This window comes from Macaca fascicularis, chromosome 1, assembly GCF_037993035.2.
Source record: "Macaca fascicularis isolate 582-1 chromosome 1, T2T-MFA8v1.1".
NCBI lineage: Eukaryota > Metazoa > Chordata > Mammalia > Primates > Cercopithecidae > Macaca > Macaca fascicularis.
In genome coordinates this window covers 107,733,028-107,747,969 of record NC_088375.1, presented here as the reverse complement: position 1 = coordinate 107,747,969, position 14,942 = coordinate 107,733,028, and the positions used below count along the sequence as shown (strand labels likewise).

Here is a 14,942-nt window from a genome sequence, read left to right as displayed (position 1 = left end):
ACACACACGTGTAGTATATTTATTCTGTGACAAAAGTGGCACTGCTGAACACAAGCTTTTCGATACATTTTATGGGATCAATTGGATGCTCATTCTCATGAAACTAGACCTCACAAGCAGACAAAACGACAATTCCAAGTGGATTGTAGGTCTAACGGTGGAAAGTAAAGTCATAAAGCCTCAATAGCATATGCAAAGACATTCAAGCCCTCCGTCTTGAACATTTACTTCTATATTTTCTTCTAAGAGTTTTAGTTGTAGCTCTTATGTGTAGGGCTGTGACCCATTTTGAGTTAATTTGTGTGTACGAAGGAAGGAAGGGGTACGGCTTCATTATTTTGCATGTGGCTGCCCACTTGTCTCGGCACCGTTTATTGAAGACTATTCTTTCTCCATTGAATGGGCTTGGCAGGCTTGTTGAAAATTAATTGACTGTGAACATGAAGGCGGAGAACACTTTATCACGAACTCTAAGCTTCACCTATGTAAAGATATCTTCTCTCTGTTCTGCCTCCTGTCAAAATCTGACATGACTCTTGCTCAACACAAGCTTTGTTTCCCGAGTTCCGTGGCCTTGTCTCACGCAGAGCAATCATGTCCCATTAGCCCACTCCCCACCCCCACTCCAAGTCCACCCTGTGGGCCACGGCCTTGTCCTTTCCCAGCTGCTTTATCATCTGCTTTTTCAATTAGGACTATGTTTAAAACATTTCCCCAATTCTTAAATATTTTTGAGTGATTGATTCCAAACAGCTACATTATATGGAATTTCTGAACCATTCTGCCTAACAACACTTCTGACTCCAAATGTGTGGGAGTTATATTTCCTTTTTTTAAAAATCCCCACACCAACCAATTCTCCAACTCTCTGAACACCACCGGGGTATCCTGCAATTCCATTCTGACCCTAACTACCTAGAGTTAGCACAGACCCCACAAGGTGAAGGCTCAGCCCCACAACACTGCCCCCAATTCAGATGCCAATCGCAGCACCTGACCTCCCATACTTCTGACTGACTGGCTAAAATTGGAGGTTCCTAAAAAACCCTCCTCAGGTTGGATAATCTGCTACAAGGGGTCACGGGACTCAAGGAGGCACTTTAGGCATAAGGCACTTTACAAATAATACAACATAGGAAAAGTCAGGTGGAAGAGACACAGAGGGTATGAGGGGCAGCACTGAGCTCCCAGGCCCACCCCAGGGGCCCACCCATCCGGCACCCCACCCGCTCAGCAGCCCGACAGCTCTCTGAGCCCCATTGATTGGGGTTTCTATGGCAGTCACTTTATTTCGGCATGGTTGATTAAATAATTGGCCACTGGTGATTGAAGTCCTGCCCCAGCAGCTCTCTGGAGGCCCAGCCTGGGGCTGAAAGCTCCAGCCCTCCAATCACATGGTTGCTTCCTCTGGCAACCAGCCCCATTCTGAAGCTGTCTAGGGGTCCACGAAGAGTCACTTCATTAGCACACACTCAGTATGGCTGGAAGGGGATTGTTATGAGTAACAAAAGACGCTCCCTCACCCCTGTCATTCAGGAGATTCCAGAGGTTTCAGACGCTCAGCGTCAGGAACAGGGACAAAGACCAAATGTCCATTTCGTATCATCACAGGGATTCCATGTGTACAGGCATCAAGATTTACTTAACCCACCATTACAAAAAATTTAATTATCTTAATTTGTTCCTGTTTCTACTTACTCGATTAACAATTACATCCCCAGTATATGATTTTGTGCAGTGCCCTCTGGTAGGCATTGGAGAGAGAAAAGAATACAAATTAATTAAGAAAAGCCCTCTGCCTTTCAGAAGCTTTTGGTGAAGATCTCTTTTTTTTAAAGGTGCAAGATTGGTGCCCGACGTGGGACTCACAACTCGAGGAAGGGCGGAAACCGCGAAGGACCCAGCTACGTGGTGCTGCCTCCCTCGGCAACCGGGCGAGGTGGGTGCTCGGTGGGTGCTCGGTGGCGCCACCGTGTGGAAGTTTGGGAAACAGAAAACCAAGTCTCTGCGCTCAGGGCCAGAGTTTCATCCTGGGCCTCTGACTGGGGCCAACTGTAACAGGAACAGCCCTGACTGTAAGTCAAAATTGTAAGGTCCCCCTTGGCCAGAGAACCTTCCTGCAGTGGCCTCCACTGCTTTCTCCAGCTTGCCAGTTTTAACCTACAGGGCCCAGCCTCTTAAACTTGGGTGAGGTGAGGAATGATCATGGCCAACGTGAAATTTGGTTGAATAGGTACATTTCTCGGGGTACACAAGGGTCACTTCCCAGCACTGTCTGTGTGTGTGGCCTCCGAGAAAGCAACCTCCTTTATCAGGCGAACAGAATTGACACTAAATCCTCCCAGCAAACCCATTCTAGACGGGATGGTGGGTGTTAGTCCAAACTGCACCATTTTGTAAGCCCCCTGCCATTTTGCGGAGCCTCGTCAGAGTGAAACATTCCATGTGGATTCGGGCCTGACCACAAGGCACAAGAACACCCGTATCATACCCTGCCAGGCAAAGGCCCAACTGAGGGAACATCCCTATCGTATCCTGCAGGGCAAAGGTCCAAGGAACAGCCTATCACATCTGCCGGAAAAAGGTCCAAACCACCCAATGGTGTGAACATCTTACCAATATCCTCCCGGCGAGCAAGCCATACTGCCCAGACCCCCACCTAGACCTATAAATTACCCCAGCCTGTAAGTGGCAGGGGTTCTGGCATTAAGCTGGTCCCCCACCTCCTCAGGTCTTGTGCTGGACAGAAAACCTGCCTTGCCATAGAGCCCCCGACTCTCTCTGTGTCTTTCTTTAACCCTTGCCTTCCCTTCAAAACCTAACAGGGGGACCACAGGCTCTGGGCTGCAGCTGGGTGTCCTCTTCCTCCAGTGTGGATGGATCCTCCAGTGTGGGTGGCTCACAGCAGAACTGAGTCCGAATAATCTCTTCTGAACACCATGGAACTCTCTCTGTCCCGCTCTCCCAACTGCTGCTCGAGTCTAGAGATGCAGCCGGCCAACACCACCCAGAAGGACCCCAAACAGAACAGCTGGCTGTCTCGGAACATTCCTGTGGCTCCCTCTGCCCTGTCCCTCTCACCGTGGCTCCTGGAAGTGCTCTATGGCCTATTGAAAGGGCGCCCCGACAAAATTCCCCTGGCTCCCCCACCTGAAAAGTGATTTCCCCTGTTCTGAATTCCCACACACTTTATCTGAACCTTTCTGAAGACACCTGCCTCACTTGCTAGTTCGGCCAATGTTTATGGAGTTCTCTGCACTGGAGGCTGGGGGCACAATATAAGACACGGCCAGGTGGCAGCAAACATAGTGTATGTGCAGCCAGGGCTGTCACTGAGATGCGCAGGGACATGGGGATGATGGCTCTGCCTGGAGAAGGCTTCACAGAGAAAGTGACCACTGAACTGCCTGGGGACCTGGGGCTTCCTGGCTCTGTCCCGCTCCACTCTCTCAACACCCAGTGGTTTATTGGAGTTCTCTCCTGGGACCAGAGCATTGCTCAAAGCACGGTCCACATCCATTCCATCTCCCTGCCACCCCAACGTCCGCACACCCAGAACAGAGTCAGCACTCATAGCATAAGTGAATGGATAAAATACAGCAAAAAGAACAAATTGTTTTCTGTCCTCTTCCCTCAGCAACTTGAGATCTTCAATAGATCCAGAAGGATGTTGCCGCTACCTCAGACTAGGGAGAGGGGAGCTCCCCCAAAAGAAGGAGGAGATGAAGATATCAACTAGCCAGATTCCTGTTCAGGACCAGCCTGTTGTGAGCTCTCCTGGGGATCAGCAGTGGCTGGGAGGTTGGATGTGTGATGGGGCGGGGCAGGTTTATGGAGAGTGTTTGTTCCAGACATGACACAGGAGAAGGGCTCACAGGGTTCAACCTGATCAGCAAGTGCAAAAGATAAGGCCCCTATTAAAGCTAATTTGCTGAGATTTTCATTTTAGCAAAAACAAATGATCAGTTTTTTGGATGTCTCAAGTATGTTTGAAATTTATGTGTATTCTCTATGGTTGGGCACGAATTTATGAATGTATGTGTGCGTAAATAAATTTAAGTGTGTTGTTCAAATAGTTTATATCAGGAATCATCAAATTATGGTCTTCAAGCCAGATACAGCTGGCCACCTGTTTCTGGAGGTTAGTGTTTATTGGACACATCTGCGGGGCCTTGTGTCCGGGGCTGCTTCTGGGCTGTAGCAGTATCTGTCGGTCCTGCTCTGTACCATTACTGGTGTTTTGTTATCTGACGACTCTGTTGAGTTTCTGGACAGAATCTGCCAAAACCTGCCAAGCGATATAAGTTTGTCAGTTTCCATTAATTTCTTTCAGTGTTTGCTTTATATTATTCAAAATTATGTTCTTGTGTGTATAAGGTTAGGACTATTATTGCTGGGCCTGGTAGCTCACACCTGTAATGCCAGCACTTTGGGAGGCCGAGGCAGGTGGATCAACTGAGGTCAGAAGTTCGAGACTAGCCTGGCCAACATGATGACACTCCCCATCTTTACCAAAAATACAAACATTAGCTGGGTGTGGTGGCGTGGGCCTGTAATCCCAGCTACTCTGGAGGCTGAGGCAGGAGAATCCTTGAACCCAGGAGGAGGAGGTTGCAGTGAGCCAAGATGATACCATAGCACTCTACTCTGGGTAACAGGAGTGAAAATCTGTCTCAAAAAAAAAGAAAGAAAGAAAGAAAGAAAGAAAGAAAAAAAGGATAAGACTATTATATCTTGGTCACTTGCACACTAATCAATAAGAAATATTCTTCTTTTTCATTTAATCCATTTTCTTAGAATTCGTTGATGTCTTGTATTAATATTGTTGTCCCTCATTCCTTTTGTATTGCTTTTCCTCTGGTCCTTTTTTCTAAACAGTGATGATACATAACTCAAAATGAATCATAGACCTAAATGCAAAACACAATATTACAAAATTCCTAGATGGTAGCATAAGAGGAAATTTGATCATCTTGGTTTTGGTGATGACTTTTTAGATGCAACACCAAGGCACAATCCATAAAAAAAGAATTTGTAAGCTGGACTTCTTGAAAATTAAACATTTCTGCTTTGTGAAAGATATTGTCAAGAGAATGAAAAGACAAGCTAAAGACTGGGAGAAAATGTTTACAAAAGAAATATCAGACAAAGGAGTGTTATCCAAAACATACAAAGAACTCTTAAAACTCAACAATAAGAACACAAACCAACCAATTAGAAAATGGGCCAAAGACCTGAACAGACATCTCATCAAAGAAGACACAGCAGGTGACAAATAAACGTATCGAAGATGCTCCACATCATAAGTCCTCAAGAAAATGCAAATTAAAACAACAATGAGATACCAGTAAACACTTATGAGAATGGCCAAAATTTGGAACACTGACAACACCAAATGCTGAAGAAGGATGTGGAGCAACTGGAACTCTCATTCATTGACAGCAGGAACACAAAATAATACAGCCACTTCGAAAGACAGTTTTTGGTGCTTTCTTAAAAAACTAAACATACTCTTACCATAGGATCCAGAAATCACACTCCTTGGGATTTACCCAAAAGAATTGCAAACTTATGTCCACACAAAAACCTGCATACAAATGTATATGAATATATCGCACAGTGGTGAAGTCCAGGTTTTTAACGTAGCCATCCTAAATAGCAAGCATTGTACCCACCAAGAAATGTCTCATCCTTCACCCACCACCTGACCTCCTGCAATTCGCAGTCTCCAGTGTCTATGATTCTACTCTCTACCTCCGTCTGTATGCGTGATGTAGCTCCCACTCACACGTGAAGGTGCACAGTATTTGACTTTCTGTTTCTGAGTAATTTCACTTAAAATAATAGCCTCCAGTTCCATCCATGTTGCTGTGAAAGGCATGATTTCATTCTTTATTCATAGCTGAGTAGTATTCCACTGTGTGTGTGTGTGTGTGTCTGTGTGTGTGTATCTTTTGCCACTAAAAGTAATATTGCCATCATATGGGGAAGTGGGAGAGGGAGAAACAGGCCCCCCTGCTTACATAAGTACTGATGGAGAAGGAAGTTGAAGAAATATGATGGGTGGAGAAAATAGGTCCCACCTAGGGAGACATCACATCAGCTCTATGGAGCCCCAGAGTGCTTAAGGGGCTGGCACTAAATGAACCTGGAGCTCTCTTGTACCCTAAAAGGAACATTGGAAGGGGTTAGCAGAAAATGTCCATGTCAGTGATTCATCATCTCCCTTTCCTCACCATGCCCCAGGGACTCCCATGCCTTCCCAATCCTCTTGCCCCTACCTGGGTCAGGCTTTCCACAGCAGGGTAGGGCACATTATAGCCAAAGGCACAGCTCCCAACTCCTACACAGGCTGTTTTGCATAGGAGGAGGAAAAACGCTGAAGACTTTCTGGGAAGTTAGTGCCATGGGGCAGGAAAGAACTTTTTCCACTCCCTGCCTCCAGGCTCATTCCACGGGGGGTCTCTCCGCCACCCAACCTAGATAGTGGGACCTTGACCCCAGTCCCCCCACCTGAGTCCAGGGCTTCTGTGAGGGGCTGACCAATGGTTAGCAATGAAGGAACCCTGCTTCCCTCCCTGGACTCTGAGTTCCCGTAGGGCAGCCCCTGATGTGACCCAAGACCTATAGCACAGGGCACACGAGTAAGGATTTGATTTTGCCTCTTCTGTGTTCATATGATGATTTGCTGTGTTTACCAGCTGAGTAAACTTGGGAACATCTCAACTGCTCCTTTCCTAAAATAGAGATTGCAGCACCTGCCTCTTAGGACTATGAGGGTTGAGGAGGATACAGGAGCAGCAGGTATCTTGATGTCTGGACATTAGAATGCTCAGTACATGGTGGGGTCGTAGAACAGGCTGTCACAACAATTGTGTGGAAGGACTGAGAGAGGGAACAAACAAGACCATGCTACCTTCAGGAGTCTGAAACTCCATCCTCTTTGGGTCCAGAGGCCCAGTGCTCTTTTCTCCCATTTCCTGACTTGCTGCTACACATGCACTGGCTGCCTTACCCTCAAATCAAGGTTGAGCCAGGGAAGTCCCCAGGTGAGGTGTCTGGGGTGGGGTGGGACCTGGTGACCTGGCTCCCTGGTCAGAAACCCTGAGCACAGCCTCCTGGGTGTGTCCCACCCACCTGATGGAGGGCAAGGCTCCAAGAAACAGATGACAGAGGTGGCCCGAGGCCTCCCAGCCCCTGGGAAGAGCCAGGCTGAGCCTTATAAAGAGATTGCTCTTTTTCCAAACACACACATCTCACTCATCCTGCTCCTCGTGTCGCTTCCCAGCTCCAGTAAGTCTCACCTACGTCTTTGCGTTTTCTAGAAGTGCCCAGTGCCCAGTGCCCAGTCTGCTGTGCTGCCTCTAGGAAGGGAAAGGGCTGTGGACGAAGACTCAGGAGCCTGGGTCTAGGCCAGCTCTGCCATTAGCTGGGCTGTGTGACCTTCACTTGACACCAAAAGCCCACATCTGTACAACCAGGTGGCTGAACTAGACTTGTCTGTTGCTCCTTTGGGATCTCCTGAGACAACTCCTGTGGAAATGTCCCCAGTGGGACCTGAGCACAGGACCTTCCCTGTCTTCTTCCTCCCTGGATTCATCTGCCTGTTGGGGTCCCAGTTGTTGAATCCCCTCCCCAGCTCTGCCCCCACAGAGGGTGGAAGGCTAAGGATCCCCTGTGAATGCTTTGGAGGCTCTCCAAACCCCAAGGCCTGGGACCCCGACACAGCATAGCCCTGGCCAGATGGCTTGCCCCTACCTGGGTAAGGTATTGAGCAGCCAAAGCTCCCTCACTCCCTACCACAACCTGCAAATTCTCAGGCACCCTCTGGGCACAGGGCTTGGCATCTAGCTTTGGCCTCAGAATCAAAAAAGCTTTGGGTGGCTCCTCTTAGTCAGTTGCCAGCATGGAGCTTTCTCCTGCGTTGAGAGGAGTTGGGGGTTTATTGTCAGACACCCACACGCGTTAGCCAAGGTCCTTTTCTGGTTCTTTGGAAAGTGTGGGAAGTGAGAGCTGCACTGTCCTATTTTTCAGGCTTGGGGTGCAGGCCAGCCCAGACTGACCACCGGCTGGACAATTTGCTTTGGGAAGTCAGACCTTCTTATTTAAACAGGGTCAAGCCTTGGTGATTCCGAGGGTGCAGATAATTCCCAAGAGCAGACATGAAGCGACAACCACCTCACTCCCATCCCATCCAGCAGCTTAAGAACCAAGGGGTTATGTCTGTTCCTTGTAACAGAGGCCATTCCCGTTTCTCATTCCCAGGGGAATGCAGGAAGGGCCCACCTGTGCTTGAGGCAGGGCTGTGTTTCCTGTTCACACTCACATCCATCCTCACACGTGCACCTGGAGCCTGCATGCACCGTGTCATGCAGGGCTTGCACTGGAGTCAAGGTGGGGCCCACGGTGTCTGGTTCCTGAAGCAGCCCAGGAGGGTCGGAGACCAGATCACCAAGGCTATTGTCCTGCCCCCATGACTCTCACCCCAGCTGTGAAGCTGGAGGAGATGGATTTGGTCCTGTTTTAGGAGTGGGGTCTGCGATGTGCTGGCTGAGGCTGGGGGGGTCCCAGCTCAGTTCTTCCATGTGTTGCTGGCCCCCGACTCTCTCTGCTTCTCCCTCTCCAAAGCTCTGCCCACAGCTGGACTTCCGCCATCCACCTGCATCTCCTCTTGGCCCTGGCCAGGGTGGGCCAGGTGTCAGACTTGGTCCTACCCTCTCATTTTTGAGCAACTTATCCCATCACATTTTTAAAAATCGAGTTCCTTCTGTTCCATCTTAGGGCTGTTTTTCCTCTGTCCTCAGCCCTCCTTCCAACACCCCCACATAGAGACGCTAACTTAAATGAAGGGAAAAAAATGATTGTCTTTATTTCCTGAAGCCTTTCTGAAAGCCAAGATGAGCAACACTCAAGCTGAGACGTCCATAATAGGCATGATCGACATGTTTCACAAATACACCAGACGTGATGACAAGATTGACAAGCCAAGCCTGCTGACGATGATGAAGGAGAACTTCCCCAACTTCCTCAGTGCCTGTGTGAGTCGGAGTTTAGCTTCTCAATGTTGGTTGGACGCTGGCATGGCTGAGGATATATTTTACTATGTGTCTTTGGACGGGTCACCCTCATCCTCTGATTAAAACATTTCCCATTTGCAAATTTATTGCTTGGATCATATGGGAATCTAAGGATGATAGGCAAAAAAGTATGAAAATGGGAAAGAGTTATACAGATATAAATGAGGTTATGAGATGGTCAGCAAAGTGTGCAGCTTGAGGGCGGTGCACAGTCCCCTCCCAGTGCTCACTGACCCCCTCTCTGTGAGACTGAAACTCACATGCTCAGGTCCTGCTTCCCAAAGGCCCCACATCAACATCCTTGAGATTAATGGGAAAGCACTGGAAGTTCCATTGCTAGTAGAAATCAATAGCCCTCTTTGCAATAAACAAGACTCATTAGCAAATCTGAAAAAAACTGTGGGCTACTAGGTACCAAAGGGTCTAGACGACCAAGAGTAGGGAACCCAGAAGATGAGTTTGGTGGAAAAAGAGAAGAAAGAAGAGGAGATCAGAGAAAGAAGAGAACGAAGGATGAGGGCAAATTTGGGGGCCCTGGGGTAGAACTAAGGTAGCCAGTGCCCTTAAACGCTGGGGACAGGTGAGAGTGAGGCTGGGACAGGGGACTGCTCTCCCCAAGGTCACTAAACAGAGCGCCTCGGGACAAGACCTGCCTCCCATCTGAGGTTTGAGACAAAAAGTCTCCCTAGAGAACTCCAGGGATAACATTCACATCCTCACCCCAACTTCACCCACTCGCCCGGCACTCCCAGCCCCGCCACGACGCCTGTGCAGATCTAGGCATTTGTCTCTGTTTCTGCCTCCTCCTCTCCACTCCCAGCCCAAAACTTGTTTGTGATTGAATTTTTCTTGTTTGTATGTTTTTCTCTTCACAGGACAAAAAGGGCATACATTACCTGACCAATGTCTTTGAGAGAAAGGACAAGAATGAGGATAAGAAGATTGATTTTTCTGAGTTTCTGTCCTTGCTGGGAGACATAGCCACAGACTACCACAAGCAAAGCCACGAAGGGGCACCCTGTTTCAGGGGAAGCCAGTGATCCAGCCCCACCAAGGGGCCTCCAGAGACCCCAGGAACAATAAAGTGTCTCCTCCCACCAGACACTTGCCTTATTTCCTTCTTCTCTTTGGTGACCTACATTGTCAAAACTGCCAATTCCAGGCTAACTTTGTTGGAGAATCCCCACCACCCCCATCCAGTGGGTCACCCAAGAGTAATGTCCCACCACCAATGTTCTCCCTGTGGCCTCCAGCAGCGCTGATCTGCCTCTCACACAGGTCCTGGTGTCTGCCTCTGCCCCACTCCCTAAATGCAGCCACCACAGCAGGTTACAGGTGGAAGCTAGTAGAGGGCCTTTGCCAGGTCACAGCAATGCCCCTCCTTGTCAAGGCATGGACCAGGTCATTCAGATGTATTTAGATACTGCACTGAGAAGGAGCTGGCATCTCTCAGTGTGCTCCTGCCCTCCTGCTCCCACCCCAGCTGTTCTCCAGGGCTTGGGGAAACAGAAACCACTCACATAGGGATTCCTGGATGGGATCAGGCTCAGGGCCCATGTGACTACGAATGGGAGGCTCAGTAGTTCCCTGAGGATGGGCTCCCTTGTCCTGTGGTCTGGGCTCCAAGGTCTGTGTCCTCTCCCTGTGCTGTGTGCTTGTGTGCATGTGCCTATGTGGGTGACCCTGTGGAAGTGAGAGAGAGTCACTCTGATGCTTAGCTGTTCTCCATGATGGTTTGCTCAATGCCAGGACTGGGTTTCTGATGATGAATGAATACTCTAGATTTTGAACAGCTCTAAGTGGTCCAGAAGCCCTATTAAGGAGGCTGGCCTGAATAAGGCAACATCACAGAAATGCCCTAAGGACTGACACAGAAAGCTTATGCTGACTGTGATGAGAAATTGCAGCACCTCTATCTGGTGGGTAATGGAGTGGTTTGTTATTGGTAGTCTACTCCAGGCCAGGCACTGTGCTATGGGCTGAGGATGCAGAAACAAGCAGGACACAGTGCTGTCCTAGCAGAGCACTGACGGGTCTCTCCATACAGGCCACAACACAGGGTTAATGTTCACCCAGTGTCACTTCAAGGCCATGTTCCATGCAGCTGCTCTTAGTATTCCTCCTTGAGTCTCACATCATCTGTCCATATCACGCTTACCACCCTGGTCAGTCTCCAGCTAACCTCTCAATGAGGCAAACATTCTTCTTGGAGAAATCAGGCAACAATCTCAAAAATTCTCTTTCCATCCAACCAGCAGAAGTGTGTAGGATGGGTTATTTGCTCTTGTGAATGACTGCTGCACTCCACACTCACACCTCTCTTCACAGACTAGCATCTCCTCTCCTCATCAGGAATCTTCCTTCCTGAACATATTCTGCACCTCATTAGCATTCAGGACTGATCTGCAGTTTTCACCTCCAAATCCCAATGTCTGACCATTAGGTTTCTTCTCTCTCCTTCTCCCCCTTTCTCATTCTTATTCCACCTGTTCTTGGAACTCACAGAGACCTGCAGTCCCTGGGATTTCATTTTCTCTTCCCAGTCTCCTGCTGCCTTCTCTGTGCAGCCTGCCCCCCATCATCCACCCCAGAATTGCTCTCTTTCCTCTCTTAGCTCTGTTGCCCACTTTCCTTGGGCCACACCTTCCCTGCAGATCTCCAGCCTAGAACCATCTTCCCCATTTTCCTCCTCTCTCCTCCACCAGGACTGCTGGTCACTGCCCAGAACCGTCATGCCAAGGTCCTAAGGGTGGGTGCCTGACTTCCTGTCTGCCCAGCACTCTCTGAATCCCTCCTGTTCACCCAGCTGCTGTTATTCCAAGTATGCGCAACACACCCCTCATCAGTATATCTCAGTATTTCATGCCTCTATACCAATCTTCCAAACTACTGCCTCTGCCAGAAATGTCTTTTAATATTTCATCTGTCTCATTCACATTACATTTTAAGACTGACCTTAATGTCAATGTCTCTTAGACATTTAGAGGCTGAACCACCATCTCTTCACCCCAAAGAAATGATCTCTTCCTCATTTGTGCCTCCCTCACCCTCACCTCACTCCTACCATAGTGGCTGCATTACCTCAGATTCCCCTCGTGTCTTTTCATCCAGACTTGGAATCATGGGGGGAAAACACTATTACCTCAGATCTCCTGGTTAGCCAGCAGATAGCAGTACTGGATCCCAGCTCATAGTGAGTACTCTATATCATTTTTTATTATAAAATACATTTGTGCAAATTCTAATCAATACCACCTCATGTAAACAGCAGTGCAAAATCTAAAAACTTCCAGTCCTGGAGGAAGGTTGTGCAGCTTAGGAGAGGACCTCAGAATCTGGACCCCAGAATCTGGAACTAGGCCAAAAGGAATAATGCAAATGACTGAAGAGCTTCCCTAAGGACTCACATCCTGATCTCCCAAAAGAAGAGAGGGTCTCCCTTGGGTGGGGTTCCTGGACTTTCAAGTCCATCGGTAGAGTCCAGAAGGCAACTGACTACCCCTAATGTTGCCATGCCCTCCCTTTATTTTTCCAGTTCATATTTCTCCTGATAATATTCTGTGAATTGGCAATGGCACATACTAATTAGGATGGAGTGTGTGGACAAATACTTCTTGATTTTCTTGTCTAGGATTAAAAATCACCTTCTCAAGGGACTCTTGTCTAATGTTCCTGAGACTATTTCACACTCTCCATGCTTATGCCAATGCAGAACTCATCACATCTATTAGGATATTCTGTTTATACATCCATGTCATCCCAAGAGGTGATAACAGGACAGGGACCCCATGTCTAGCATGCAGTTCCTAGTTAAGATCCCAAATCCTGAGATATTGCTGATTTGCTATGGCAGGTCGTCAAGAGAACTGTCATTCCAAACTCACCAAGGTGGCTTATAGAACAGAAGCAAATGGATATAAAGAGGAGAGGGGACCAGGCCATCTCCACAACCACATCCCAGAGCTCCAGTCACCAGATAGAAAATTGATTTGATTTCACCCAATATTCCTTCAAAATAGTTTCAAGGAATAGGGTGTGGGCAATGTGTCATTCCACATTGGAAGGAGAACATTTTAGAGCAAGGCCTAAGGGCACAGGTATTAGTGTCATATTGATCAGAATTCAACCTTTGTTCTAACACATACTAGAGCAAGAATTGACTTGATTTGGAATAAGTAATAGCTACTGTGCATTATATTGATACTAAAGAGAAAGAATAATTGACAGCTCTATGCCCACACTCACATGACAGTTGATGTGAAAGAGATTCTGGAAATCCAAACGGTCCCAAGAAATTCTGATATCAAAACATTCCAATAACTTTTTTTCTTTCCGACGAAGTCTCACTCTGTTGCCTGGGCTGGAGTGTCGTGAGCTGTCCGTGGTGCTGAATTCACTGTGACGTCACTCCTGTCTCTCTTTGCTTTCTTCTGACTGACATTTATTCAACCTTCTCTACAGAAATCTCTTATGTTACCCCACATGCAGGTGGTTTTTGAGTAGGCTCCTGAAGAGTGATCTCAACTTTCCAGAAGAAAAGAGGGCAAAGGGAACAATGTGAAAGGAGCAGAAAATCATAAAAGACTATGTGTTTGATAAACAACCAGATTGTTTCCAGTACCCTGTCACTATAACCACACCATGGCAGCATATTCACACGTGTCCCCTTATAAATCTGTGAGGTAGTTTTTTGGTATTCTTGCCCAGGAAAGGGATTGATGCATCATAGATTATATATATATAACTAAGTGTGAGATAATATCTTATTGTTTTTGTAACTTGCATTTTACAAGAATTATGACCAGCACCAGATAAGTTTCAGTGCTCTCCTTACTTTGGCCTCAATATTATTGGATTAAAGAATTAATGCTTCTCACTAGGAGCATCATTTATTTACCATTATTTTCAATTTTATATTAAAACTGAATTTCTAGTAGGACCTTTGGTTTCCTTGGTTTATTTTTCTATTTCAGTATTTTTTATCTTTTATTATTCTTTAACCATGTTTCGATCTAAATTAAAGCAGTTAATGTGAACCAATCAGCTTCTTTGGGAATTGTATAGAAGAGCATGAGAGCCTTTATTTCATACAATCCAGCAATGTAACTTTAAATAACTTTACAGTGGAACTCCAACTCATATCCACATTGCTCTATGCACTGTTAGCATTGTTACCTCTGAGTTGCATTTACTTTATAATGTGCTACCACAGTATTTGTCTACCCACTTCTCCACAAATACCTTCCCCACCCTCATATTGCCTCCCACTCCTTACCACCACAAACAATACTATGAGGAACATCATTATATATATTTCCTTATGTATCTGTGTGAATATTTTTGGAACACACACATATATATGTGTGTGTATATATATGTGTGTGTTCCAAAAGGTAGACTACCTGGGATACAGATTCTATGTGCTCTTGGCTTGACTATTGTTTTCTTACCAACAGAACCAAGAGTTCCTGTAGTTCAGCATTACTGCCAATATGTCTGCTTCTGGTTATGGAATTATCCCAATAAAACATAGAAATAGACCAATTATCCCAATAAAACATAGAAAATGTGGACAAAATCATAAAATTATCTGCCTCAAAGCATCAAAAAGCTACCAAAGTAACCAGGACTTGAAGGCTCTGGTTATCCAAGAGAAAGAAGACTCAATCAATGTACTCAACATTAAAGCTGCTTCTCTTCCTGAGAAATTAATTCTTAAGTAGTTTGAACAAAGAAGTTAACAAACCAAACAGAAAGTAACTTCTAAGAGACAAGGAAGATTATTTGCAATTTTAATAGTCATTCAGGACTGGTGAGATTGAAATTAGTGTTCAGGACTTCCAACACAGCCAGAACTTGAAAAGA

At 46.8% G+C, this 14,942-nt stretch overlaps 1 protein-coding gene across 2 annotated transcripts; it reads left to right on the top strand.

Moving 5' to 3' along the window:
* Nucleotides 1-1,836: 1,836 nt before the first annotated feature.
* Nucleotides 1,837-14,014, top strand: LOC123567149 (protein S100-A7). 2 transcript variants are annotated; one of them, XM_065536152.1, is made up of 4 exons: nt 1,837-1,939; nt 3,638-3,767; nt 8,881-9,038; nt 9,953-10,163. In XM_065536152.1, the coding sequence occupies exons 3-4, from the start codon at nt 8,898-8,900 to the stop codon at nt 10,115-10,117; spliced, it is 306 nt and encodes a 101-aa protein (XP_065392224.1). In that variant the 5' UTR covers nt 1,837-1,939; nt 3,638-3,767; nt 8,881-8,897; the 3' UTR covers nt 10,118-10,163. The 2 variants fall into 2 exon arrangements, with proteins under 2 accessions (XP_065392224.1, XP_065392222.1); XM_065536150.1 differs by lacking the exons at nt 1,837-1,939; nt 3,638-3,767 and adding an exon at nt 7,169-7,293 and having other exon boundaries at nt 9,953-14,014.
* Nucleotides 14,015-14,942: the final 928 nt, after the last annotated feature.